Source organism: Poecilia latipinna, unplaced genomic scaffold (assembly GCF_001443285.1).
Source record: "Poecilia latipinna isolate Pla-1442-1.1 unplaced genomic scaffold, P_latipinna-1.0 Scaffold766, whole genome shotgun sequence".
Classification (NCBI taxonomy): domain Eukaryota; kingdom Metazoa; phylum Chordata; class Actinopteri; order Cyprinodontiformes; family Poeciliidae; genus Poecilia; species Poecilia latipinna.
Window position 1 is genome coordinate 214,165 of NW_015113382.1, and position 13,387 is coordinate 227,551.

The 13,387-nt window shown below is 38.8% G+C and overlaps 1 protein-coding gene across 1 annotated transcript in view; it reads right to left on the reverse strand.

Moving 5' to 3' along the window:
* Positions 1–512: 512 nt before the first annotated feature.
* The window catches only part of LOC106955771 (SH3 and multiple ankyrin repeat domains protein 3-like), an 87,050-nt gene continuing 74,175 nt past the window's right edge, over positions 513–13,387 (reverse strand). Inside the window, exons 8-12 of the mRNA XM_015046153.1 lie at positions 11,834–11,911; positions 11,530–11,596; positions 10,343–10,572; positions 10,059–10,228; positions 513–2,030 (exon numbers count right to left, since the gene is read on the reverse strand). Of these exons, the coding sequence (XP_014901639.1) occupies positions 1,814–2,030; positions 10,059–10,228; positions 10,343–10,572; positions 11,530–11,596; positions 11,834–11,911 (762 nt within the window). The 3' untranslated portion in view covers positions 513–1,813. The remainder of the gene's footprint in view (positions 2,031–10,058; positions 10,229–10,342; positions 10,573–11,529; positions 11,597–11,833; positions 11,912–13,387) is intronic.

A 13,387-nucleotide genomic window follows, 5' to 3' on the forward strand; every position in this document is an offset into this window, starting at 1 on the left:
ACCTACTGAACACTGCTATATAGTTCATATTATTGCATAAAAGATAAGATGTGGTTTTATCCAGGACACCCTGTATTGCTGTTGTGCTTAGTGGCTCCTCTTGTGCTATCATGATTGGGACCTTGGTAACTGTCTATCACATCAGACTTTATAGCTTCTTGTAGACCTTCTTAATGTCAGCAACCTATTGAAACTGTCAATGGCACATGCCATTCCAGGGCTTGTCTCTCCTTAATGGCTTCTTGTCATTCATTGGAGTTCCACTTTGCACTTTTATTTTTCCCCCGGTGGTTGTCAGTTTTGATTTTCTGAAATCCATGGTATGTACAGTAGTACAACACAGAAAGTTTACTCATTTAAAATTCAAGATTTACTTCTCTAGGACTATAAAGAAAGAGTCGAGAAAGAGGAGGGATAGATAGATAGATAGATTAGATAGATAGATAGATAGATAGATAGATAGATAGATAGATAGATATCACAATATAGTGATGGTCAGTATTGCATAACAGGACCAGATGGTTTTCTTGGCACTGCCATAGTGTTGGCTGCCATGATGCTGTAAGCTTGTTTCCTGTATGTGTCAACATGAGAGAACTACAAAACACTGGGTGTTCACATTAATAGCAGGGTTATGGATCCGGTGGCACCAGCGTAAAAGCTGGTGACAGCCGATCCATTCGACAGTTGGAGGTATACTACACTGCTGTTGAGTCATCACAACTGCATTAACTATTATGTCAACTTCAGTATCCATCACCTTTCAAGCCTGCTCGGCTATAATTCAGATTGTTTCATTTTTTCCCTGTAATAATATAGATTTACATAAAAAGTAAGAAGGCATGCTTATAATTTCTTTGTAGATTAGGAGAAGCAGGAAGTAAGTGATTATGTGTCTCACCCAAAGATTAGACAGACATTTCAAATTGACCCTTAAGCTGTAACTTCCTGTCCCTCTGTAGATCTGAAAGGAACATAAGAGGTCTCGGTATGAGTGCCACCCGACTCTTTCTGGACCTTCTAAGGACATGAGGGAACTGTTTCCATTAAGCTAATGTGGGTCTGATCCATGGTGATGCATGTGAAGTGACAGGATGTTGGGTGTGGGGTCAGTCTAGAATTGGGTGTCTGTGGACAGGTGATAAGAGGTAAGGGCAAGCAGAAAATCTGTTGTGCACACAAAGAGGAAGCACTCTCCCAAAGGTGGAAAAACACATCATATGTATGCACACCAACATCCAAAAGCACACAGGACCTGTTTGAATTTGCACGCTCTCCTTGCAGTGATCAAAGATTTGTTGTGGGAGTGTGCACATTTCTCAAGTGGATTCAAACAGGGCCAAGCTCTAATTGCTTTCATTGTGGGTGTGGGGTTAACACACTTAGGTTTGTTTGGGGGGGGGGATTTTGGGTGAGGAGCATATTATGGAGTTTACCTTCTACGTCATTACAGTCAAAGTCTGGAGTGAAGCATGAATGGAGACAAAAGCACACACACAAACCCATGAAAGAAAACAAAACATTGCTAATAGCAGAAATCAACACATTAAAAAAAAAAAGTTGGTGAAATGGTTATTCACAATGTTATGCTCAAAAATTATTGAAATGACTTCAAGGTTGAAAGTGAAGTATTGATATGAGAGAACAAGGTAAGTTTTTTTTTTCAAGTTCTGTCAATCATCATACACTCATGCAAGCCATATTTTGTCACATATTTTTGTACGACAACCAGCAGGCATAAATGTACATCCGTATATATTGTGGTCATAATCCTAATAATGAATCAATTGAGACAGATAAAATCACACATACATTAAAAAAAAAAAAAAATCAGAAAAGACAACTCGCCTTTTACCCGTTCTCCACGGTTGAGCTGGATCTCTCCTTCCCCTTGTGGGGTGTAGGGCTTGACCACAATGAAGGTACGTCCTGGGACAGCACTGTAGAGTTTCCGTTTGGGCCCCAGAGGGCCTGTCAGTGCAGGAGGTGTGTGATGAGGTGGACTTGGGTCTCGCTGCACTGAGCCAGGGCTGTAAACAAACACATATGTTACTGTGGTGATTCCAGGGAGCTGGTAACTGAAGCCGGTTGTCACTGACATGGTCGTCAGTGGGACAGCGACCTGGTGACACCCCCTGGTTGTTAATGTTCCCAGGGAGGGATTCATAGGCATGCCTAAGTACCTGCCAATCAACAGTCAGTGTTCCACAGGAGAGTCATGAGAGGATAGTATTTTCCTCCAAGACACTCTTGTCCTCCCCCTGTTTCTTCTTCAGTAGCAAAGACAATATCCTTGCTCTCTTTTACCCTCTCCCTCTTAGGTGTCCCCTCTCTCTCGCATCCTATTCGAGGTAGGAGAAGAAAAATGTACCAGTAAAAGGAATAGCCCTGTTTCCTTTCCTGTGTGGATCTATCAGGTCCGACTGGCAGCCCCCATTAGTTAAGCACATCCTGAGTTTGGGTTCCATCAAAAGTCCCTCCAAAAGACAAACAGAAATCTCCCGTATGCCCTGTGCTCCAGATGCTCCAGGCTGGACTACAGATCCTCCCTTGTCCTTGGGTCCTGGTTTTCCTGCTGTGGAGGAGAAAGGTTAGGTCTGCTCCCCAACTCCCGCTCCCTCTCCCCGGAGTCCCTCCGTGTCTGCCTCTCCTCTCCCCTCCACCCCTCACACATGCGCTCACACACACTCACACACACTCTAGCAATGCTGCTGCTGCTGCTGCTGCTGCTGTGCTCCGTGCCTCCCCTCCGTTTTGACGGCTCGCTCACACTCTCACGCCACAAGCCCTCTATGTGCATTCTAGCTGTGCACCCAGGCACAAACACACACAGCCCCCTCCGCTCCGGCTAGCATTGCACCTTCACTGGCATGGCATACGCCACTGCCAGTATGTCGCTAACACATCGCTGACACACACCAGTCCCAGAGCACAACTGATCTCCTTCTGCCTGTCTGCCGAGAGTGTGCATGCGCCATAGCTCCCTGAGGCAGGCTGCGTAAGTATATGTGTGTGTGTGTGTGTCTGTCTGCGTGTACACTTGTGTGCAGAGGGGTGGCGGGTGGGGGGGAGGCAAAAGCTCCAGCCCATTTGGTTTAATTGTCGCTCCTGACTCATTGCCTCTTTGCCTTGAATCCCCTCCATCTCACTCTCTTTCTCTCTCACTTCCATTTCACCTGCTTTCATCCTTCTCCTCCACATTGCTTCACACCGCATCTCCATTCTCTCCTTTTCCTGCCTCTCTCTCAAGCAATGAATTCTAATACAGCAGCAGAGCTCCGCCTAGTCTTCATTCATCATCACCTCTGTGGCTGTGCAAGTTGCATTCAGCGTCATTCCGCTGCTTGTGCTGCCAAAGCTTTCTCTCAAGTATCTTCTTTTTTTATTTAAGAGAAAAAACAATTATAATGTGCACTCACAAATACATTTAGAAAATAAATCAGTTTTCTACGTCTTAACTTGATCTTGTGTGTGTTTACTGCTCATTCAGTATAAAAAGTCGCCTTATTATTCTCTGAAATGAAACACTGACACAATTAGCATTGATATTTACAGTCATTCTCTTTCTCACATATAATCAGGTTACGACCACGAGCTTCAGTTTATTTAGTTCAGATTTTGCGGGTATAGATCAAAACAAAGTAGTGCACAATTGTAAAGTAAATATCAAATAATAATTTCCAAAGCTTTTGTTACAAAAGAGTAAAAAAAACAGTGTGGCATGGATATGTATTTAACTGACATATATAAATAATGAACCCTTCCGTTCAATACAAGGAAAGGCAAGAGCTGTAAATACAAAAAGAGCTTCATTATAGCTCTTTTTGTGAATCTACAGACTGAAATCTTGCTCCATATCAGACTGTCCCAGGGCACCTGTGGCTACCAGCCAGTAGCCTGCATTCAATCTGTGAATGACTGGTTTCAAAGTGTCTGAGTGTCCTGAAAACTGCTAAGCAAGTCTGATGTCATTTCATTTCGTATCTCTTTGGAAAGCAGCTCAGGATGAGTCAAATTGGAAGGAGAGTATGAACATGAATTTTCAAGTTTTACCTCAGTCCTGATTGAATTTGAGTCTACGTTTTTGACTGGACTGGAAGAATAAGCTTTTCCTTGGAGCTGCAGTCCAAGCTGGAGTGAAGGGATCTTTGGATATTTTAAGGAAGTGGTTTCTATGCTATTGTGAGGGCATAAACCAGATTGTAAAGTTTTAGTTATTTGCAGATTCTAAAGGTGGAGATTCAAAGTTTTCTAATTTTCATATCTTCTTCAGATGAAGAGCTTCCCGAGGTTCTTAACATGTACATCGCTTAGCAATACATCCACACTCCCAACATTGACTATCAACATTTACGATTGAGAAGGAGTGCAGAAAAGAAATCTAACTTTTTGTCTGGCTTATCTAGTTAGAAATATCTATTTTTGGAAATCTTCAACTCGTGTCCCATTTTCCAATAAGGTTGTGAGTTTCTGTTTTGCAAGCCTTTGTCATGGAGTCTTGTGTGAAGCTGGAATTACACCATGCCTATAATCCACATGACAGACAATGTTTTCTTTCAGCCTGATGAGAGCCCAACATATGTATATTTTACTTTAAGTGTTACTGCTACTAGATATAGCTTTCCAGAAAGGCACAAACAACTGCTCACCCGCCTGGTCACTGTCATGGCGCGCTCAGTGCAGCCGCAGCAGAGCAGCACAGGGCCGGGCAGGCGGGCACAGATCCGTGTGGCGGTGGCATGGTATGTATCGTAATCGTGTTCTAAAAACAATAAAAGTTCTGAAACTCACCTCATGAGAAACTCCAAACATATAAGTGTTCCTGGTGAGTTTTCTTTTCACCAGTATCTCTCTGGTGGATGTTGTAATCCACCAAGTAAGGGTGGATGCCTGTTGACTTGTCACACTCTTTCTGCTGCTGCAGATAAAGGCAAGAGGATCCATAGCGGTATCGGATCAAAGGAGCTCATATGCTGTATGTGACTTTGAAAAATATCTCCATTTCCCTTCACTTCGTAATAAAGTGTTGCTTTGTGTTGTTCTGTCACATAAAATCCCAATGAAGTTTGTGGTCATGATGTAAGAAAATGTTGAAAACATCAAGATATTTGCATTGGCACTTCATTCGTGTCATAGAAATTTTCAACTATATGCTCAGATACACTACATGTCCAATAGCCTGTTTTTCTGTTTATTTCTATCTGTTGCCTTAATTTTAATTACTGATTTCTGTCTCATATTTTCTCATTGTCTTACTGTCTTCCTTGTTTCTTATTTATAGGCTTATTTATTTCCCTTTTCCTTACTCAACCCTTCCTTTTACCCCCTCAACCCACCACCTCCCCACAAAACACCCAACATCGAAACAACCATTTGCTGATGGCTTTCCAATTGCTATAGAATCTGATGGCCTATGGTGGCTCCAGCATATTAATGTCTGAGACACAGCGTAGAACAACAGCAGCACACTTATCAAGCTTAAAGAGGGTTGCAGAAGGAAGATGAGGCTGCGCTATGCAGACACTTTATCATCCTCACCTTTACAAAAACCATTATAGCTGTAGTTTTAGGTACACAGCCACTTTTATTTTTGGCAAAGATATCAATTCAAAAGATTGCCAGAAAGATTTTCATCTATTTCAACTTCACAGCTGGATGAATGCCAGCCAAGAGTAATTTCATCAAGACATCTCGGATGTGGAGGGAACTGCTCACCTTTCTTTATAAAACCAGAGGCTGTGTGATGTAAAGTCTTTTGAAATTCAGAGGTACGTGAGAGATGCAAAAACCGTTGAGGCTTAACAAACATGCTCTGTTATACCAATTCAACCACATTTTCAACTCTCTTTGAAGTATACCATCACAGAAACGCTCTCACATTTGGATAACTTGATTAGCACAACATTTTTCCAAGTGAGGTTACATCTTCAGTCTGCTTTCATGATTACAGTATATGCAAATATACTGTCTATTTGAGTTCAATTTAACACAATATCTGAAAACTGTTGTGCTTTGAGCTTCAAATTGATCTCAGTAGTTTGCTTTGTTGTTTGGGATGAGCGATCGCTGCAATCAGACTGCATTTGATTTAACTGCAATTGAATTTAGTAGTAATGATATTTAAAATGAACTGATGAATTAAACTGCATGCTAAAATGGTTTTTAATTGAACTTGATTTATTTTTTTGTTGTTGTTTTTTTGCTTTCTTTACAAAAAATACTGGGTTGGAATTGAACTGAAATTCAGTGTATTTTAAAATAACACTTTTCATAATTGGTTTTCTATGAAGAAACTGAAGCATAAACTTTAATATAACTTGCGCGACGGAGGCCTGGGTTGAAAACAAAAAAAAATAAATAAATAAAAGAAGCTGTTTCTATGTTTTCTGTTAGACCTACAATCACAATTAGTAAACCCAGCTAATCATATGTCATCTTCTGAACAGCTTAGCAATGAGTTCAGCTGGCTAAGGTTGGGTTTATTTTATAAAGTGTTGACATAAATCTGAAGAAACACCTCAAAATGTCATTTAATGCCATTTACCCAGATGCTATCAAATTAAGCTGCTTCAGTGAAGCATTTTTATGCATGAGTGTCTTGCCCTAGCAGGTAAATGGGTTTTTTCCTCAAATAGCCCACCTCTCTAAGGTGAGATGCGCAGTCCTAATCAGCATAACACTTTGCATTCTAATGATCCTCACTCTGCCCTTGCCTTGCTGCACATGAATGAATCCGTGTCCTTTCATTCTTTCTTCCTTAACATGTGAGTGTTTATGGCTATTAAGAAGAATGAAGATTGTGGACTTTGCACATGGGAAGAACATTTTAAGGTTATGCCCAGCAAATCCACAATTCAAAACAGTAAAACCTCATCTTAGCTTGTTAAGAAAGATTGAGTTTGGCTGGGCAAACACTACTTAACTCTTACTGAGAAGCTTTACTTATTTACTTATTATTATTACTTAACATTAACATTTCTGCCATTTTTAAATATGTAGACAATAGTCTTATTGTTTAAAAACTTCCAGACCACTGCTCATATTTTATAAAGATTGCTGAAACAATAATTTGTATGTTCTTTTTCACCTTGAATGCTTCCTACAACGTCCATCAGCACCGTTGAATAAATAGTTGAAAATGACACTGACAACGTAATAGAAACTCGTTTAAAATATGACCTCTGAGAACTCACTGAAAACCTGTGAGTGGAGGGACTTTTATTCCCATGAGTCACTTAGTCTTCTCTTCAGGGACAGAATGAAGGGAAATAATAATGGAAGAAAGAAAAGGCATAAAACAAAAAGGACCCTGAGGTACACTCAAAACTCAGAAGGCTTATAGTTGACCTTTAAGTATGATGGAACTCATGACCTGGAGGGACATGACTAACCAAACAAACATCAAACGTACCATGGACATCAAATTACTCTTGGAACTTATAACTGAGTGGGATAAACTGCAGGGATAAGGGTAGCGTCTTGAAAGTCAAAGTAATGCTCTTCAGAACAAAAGAACAGAACATAGCAAAATAAGCTGCATGAAGGAGAATGCGACAATTACTGATTTAACTTCTTTTTTTTTTTTTCCAGAAAATGTTTCTTCGTACGTTTCAAAAACTTAAACCAGTTTTGAATAGAATGTGGTTAGTGAATAATAATTCTGGGTTGGCATGTCTAAACGTTGCGATTTTCATGGTTGTCTCAACATAAAGCTGTCTTCATGCCAACAGGAATGTGTTGTCATAAAACGAAAAATGATTTTATGACTCAAACTTTATTTTAAAAATTGGAACTTTTTGTGATCAAATCCACTCCAGTCACAGACAAGAGATGCCAAATTTGAGCTAATTTAAAAACATCAATGAGAAATAATCCAAAAAGACTTCATCCAGTGATGTTCATTAATTATTACTGGAACACTGATAAACCCTAAAAAAGCTTGCTTTTCATTGTATACCCACTTTAAAAAAATCTGTAGTTTGGCAATCAGATAATCCTGAGTCACCCTGATTGAAAGACCCAAAGTGTGCAATATGTAGTTTCAAGTTAATACAATGAAACGGTGTTCCTTAGGAGATAAGGAACATTAAGTGGCTAATTAAAATATTGTGTCATAAGCAAATATTATTTTTCTAATAAAATTGTACATCACCACATGAAAACCTGGCAGTATTTCTAATTTTATTGTCTACTGTGTAAGATAGAGATCTTATTATGGCCAAACTTCTAGACCTTAATGTGATTTTATTTGTATTTCTTTGTCTGCTTTAATGAACACTGCAGCAGTTGGTTTTATCCAGTCTCTCTTAATTGTTTTGAATCATTTTTTTATTAACTTTCTACCATAATAAGGTCAAGTTTTGGAACCCTGAAAGCCTGTTACACAAATAGGGAGGAGGAAGTGACAGTGAGTTTCACAGGAGTCTGTTGTTGACCAGCCAAACTAATTTCACACTCCCCTGGCACCTATAATGCCGCTAGAATTACCACTGGCATAAACAGTAGGTCAGACAGTGAAAAAGAGAGAGGGAGAATATCATAAAAAAAAAATATTCAAGGACACCATCACTCTCACTTGGATGCAGGTTCTGGATATTGAGACCAGCTGGTCTTTTAGAACTCCATATACATTCTCCTTACTTTAATATATAGCGCCAAGGTTGGAACAAGGTCTCAGCTCCATGCTTAGAGGAGGCTTTTTACTCCAGGACTCAGCAGATATATTAACCCTGCTTTCTATTCTCTTAGTCTTTTGTTTTCTTTTCGCTCCACCCAAACAACCTTGGACTGACCAAACATGTCCACAAAAAACATTGAGGCGATATCTGTTGCTAAATACCCTGTGCAGCGCTGATATTGTAGAAAATAATGAAATTCATTGAGACATAATGTTAGACCCCTAAGAGGGCTGAAGCCCTCATTAAACACAGTATATTTGATAAAAGACATAAGAAGGGAATTAAACATGAAAATAATCAGACATCAGACCATTTCACATGTACACTGGATATATACTGGATGTGGTTGAGCTCTTATAACCTAAGAGCTAATAAACCAATTACCTCAGAGATGTGATCTAGTTTGAATTAATCTATTGGTTAAATGCAAACAAATTAGATTTAGTCTGCCCTCACTTGACAGGACCTTTTGAACTGGGCTGGATGTCTTACATCATTACTCATAGCTCCAATTTGAGAATGAAGCCAATACATAAATCACTCTAACTCAAAATGTATCCAATGATCCAAACAAGCTGACAGATTAAAAGTTTGTTGCAAGGGAGATCATTATTAGCTCCTATCAGCATGTGCAGCCCTGTGCAAGCACCATTAATTAAACACAGTTGTATAGAATCGGGCCTTTATACACATTAAAACTTTAAAACACAAACTCCAAGAATATTCTTCCTCATCCCTTTGACAAGACAAACAGCATCTCAGCTTAGTATAATAAACAAACATGGCCATTGTTTATACATGACATGAACATGCCTGTTATTATTCCCAAACACCCAGAAGCATGGATCATTCAAAAGTTACACCACACATAACCAGCAAACCTTTACATGACCAGTGTTCAGTTTATTACAGTAAAGCCAATATCAATATGTAGACATCTTTTGGGTAACAATCCAAAAGATGTTTACTTTTGTAGTAGAACACATTTAATAGAAAATATATTTATGATGACTGACTGATGATTAAATGAAGATTGCATGATTCTTAACATGTTATGTTTTTTTTTTGTTTTGTTTTGTTTCGTTTTCCAGAATTTGACTGGAGCAGATCGAATAAGATGCGATGATACCGATGACTAACAAGTGACTCAGCAACACCACATGGGACATTTGGGTTTTTGAAACAAGGCTTCAAAATCTAAATAGGTACATAGTCAAAAGACGTCACAAATTAGCTATTAGAGTGAATATGTGAAAAGACTGGCAAGGGTGAGATGAATTAGAGATGGGATGAAAAAGATTGGCAGTATTCATCAGCTGGTATTTGTTGAGTACAACCAGAAATAACAAGTGAAACCAGGCAGAAGAGATCGTCACAAACCTGAGTCTCCCACGAGGACCATGTCCATGAGGGTAGCCATGGCTGTGGGAACGTCTGGGAACCGGCCTGTCCTCTTCATGCATGTGATGTAATGACGGTGAGCGGGAATGGGAGGATCTGGAGCTGCCGGTACTCTGGAGACTGCTGTCAGGGATCTCCCCATGACGACCCTGACGCAAAGCAGAGGGACAAAGCATCACTACGTGATTGAGTAAATAACCATGCAAACAGTCTGCTTTAGTGGCATCACTGTTGGTTTTAACAACCTTTTATAATAGTCTTACTTCTCCAAGGCTGCTGTGCTGTTGCCCAAAAGCTGGGAGACTGCGCAGTGAGGGAACAGGGGAGTGACCAGGGCGGCCGCGGGATTCTCGAGGGCGCGGAGGGTGGATGTGATCATGGTCACCGTTAAGGTTGTTGTCACTTGCAGAGCGCAGCAAGGAACGCGGTGAGGGCAGGGTGCCAGCCACAACACGTCGACGGTTGGTGTAGGAGGGGGTCTCCCTGAAAGGCACTAGAAACGAAAAGAGGGAAGCCGCAGACTAAAGGAAGATAATATCGCAGACTGCAGTCATAACCCTGCTTCAAAGATCTCTACAACTTTTTTCCTGATCTGTACAGTGTGTTTCTTGGTCTTCATGAAGCTGTTTGGTGCTGGATTTATACTGAGATTAAATTCCACACAGCTGAGCTCTATTTACTAACTAGGTAGCTTTTAAAGGCAACTGGTGGCACTGCACTTATGGAGCCTACATCCAAATGCATGCTACACTGTTCTGATATTCATTTATATAAAAAAAGCACATGCATCATTTTGCTTCTACTTCACAATTATGTGCTATGTTGTGTTGGCCAATCATTTAAATTCTCAGTAAAATATTGATCTTTTGGGGTTGTAATGTGACAAAATGTGAGAAAGTTTATGGCACCTTATCAGATTGTTAGACCATCATCCATCATCCATAAATGTCAAACTAGAAAGCATATTAAATAATAAATTCAGACTGGTGAGTGAAAGACAAAAAAATCTAAATGAAACGAAAGGAAATAGGATATAGGGATTTTTATCATTTTTATGAATATTAAATTTTAATCACCTGGAATGAAAATCACAGTTAAATCCCGACTTGCTGACAAAGATGGGTGTGTAAGCAACAATATCTAGCCTTTATACGTGATTATGGATTTACTAGGGTTGTTGCTTCCAAAGGAAAAACTAATTTGAGAAATTTGTCTTGGAGTGGGGTATTACAAGCTGTCCACACCAGATGGCAGAGTTTTCCTGTATGTTATTTCACAGAGAAACTGCTTAACTCATCACGGTCCAGTGTCCTCACACATCCTTCTTCTTTTTTATATTCTTCTTCAGTCTGTATTTTAAACTCTTATCAGCTACATAAATACACTGGCACAAAGGCTGCAGCTGGATATTTAATCAACTTTAGTAAAGTGACGTCTATTCTCAACTTACCGACATCTGATACTTTGTGGACCTTAATGATTTCTGCAAGATCAAAGTTTCCTGCTATAATAGCCACCTAATGGACGAAAACAACATGGAAAGCAGAGATAATGTTTAAGCGACAGAAAACAAACCTAAGCACATACTCAGCAGTTTTTGTCGTCTGGAAATGTTACGAAAAATATTTGCACATCATTTGTCTTTAATAAAAGGAATAATTCAACGTATTAAGACAAAGTTATACTTTATAAACATTAAATCTATGTAATATCACACAATTAAACTTGCAGCTACTATTAGACACCACACATACCTGAAAAGCAGTCTGGCTATTGTAGTTCTTTATCTCTTTATTGGCTCCTCGGAAAAGCAAGACACGTGCACAGCTATCCTAAATGAGGAAGAGATTCATGTGTTGAAATATCACCACTGTTTGGACATTAAAGACAGGACTTTTTTTTTTTTTTTTTTTTTTTTTTTTGCATCGTATCAGATAACACTTAAGGATTAATTCACTTCATGTGTGCTTGTGGAAGTATCTCTGCGTACGTCAAAAATGTTTACAAACGTTATTAGACTAAATATATATGTACTCTTATGTAAACATTCAGTATTCTAATGTCAAACCATTAGAGTACTGAAATACATTACTCATGTCACAACGGAAGTGAGATGACAGAGTTTAAAAAAAAATTACAACTACAAAAACCGGGAGTGCAAAGGTCTTGAAAAGTCATAAACCAAGAAGAGCATCATAAATTGGAGACATACACTGTGACGGTTATTGTGACTATTATTGCCTGGAGCAGCATTACCATTAACCTCTCGAATCCCCTCTAAAAGGAATCTAGCTTAGGGCACCATTTAAAAATGACTTTGACAAAACTGGTGGTGTAAAGTAATATGGTATCACTCTAAAGTTACACAGCTGACTGAATTTGTGAAATACATGGAAATAAAACAACAGATTGTGAAGTTGTAAGACAAATTATAAAAAATACTCCTTTGCTTGAGTCATTGTTGACAAGTTACTACATCTTCGCTTGAAATGCCAGCAGTAGAGGTGCATTTCTCATTTCTGCAGCTGTGAACATATTTATTCTGCTTTTCATTCAAAAATAGTTCACAAGCAAGTCAGATGTTTTCTGTCACTCATTTTGAACCATCTAATCAAGAAATACAGCACACAGTTCTTACTTTCCTGAATGAACCAGAGTGCCAATATAAGACACGAAAAACAATGTAAAAAATTGGATTTTATAAAAGTATTCAACTTTCAATACAGATACCTCATGGCGTTTAGAGGTTTTAAACATATGCAGATATTTGCAAAATTGTACAAAAATATTGATACATATGAACAAAATAGTGCCTAATTGTAATGTGGAAATAAAAAATGGAAAATATAATAGAAAAGAATGTTTTTCCAATTTTTTTAAAGTTAAATCTTAAAAACATGACCTGTATTTGCCACCTAATTTAATATACAAAACAATGACAAGCTCTACAAGCTTTGCAAATCTGGAAGCTTAAATTTTTACAAAGACTTCTTTTTTTCAAAGAGCTGAATGTTATATTGGATAAAGAAACTTGAAAACTTAAATTTTCAAGTCCCAAATTTTAGATTTAATTCTGGACTTTGACTTGGTCATTTCATCTTATGAAAATAAATCCACTGCAGTTGTGGCTGCATGTCAGTGTCACTGTCCTGCTGGAAGACAAATCTTTGTCCCAGTCTCAATTCTGTCTCTAACAGGTGATTTTTTCTTGAGTTGTCACTATTAAAGAGAGCATAAGGAGGGGAATGAGTGGTTTGAAGGATAATCGCAGTAAAATCACCATGAAGATTATATTACCACGAGGAAAC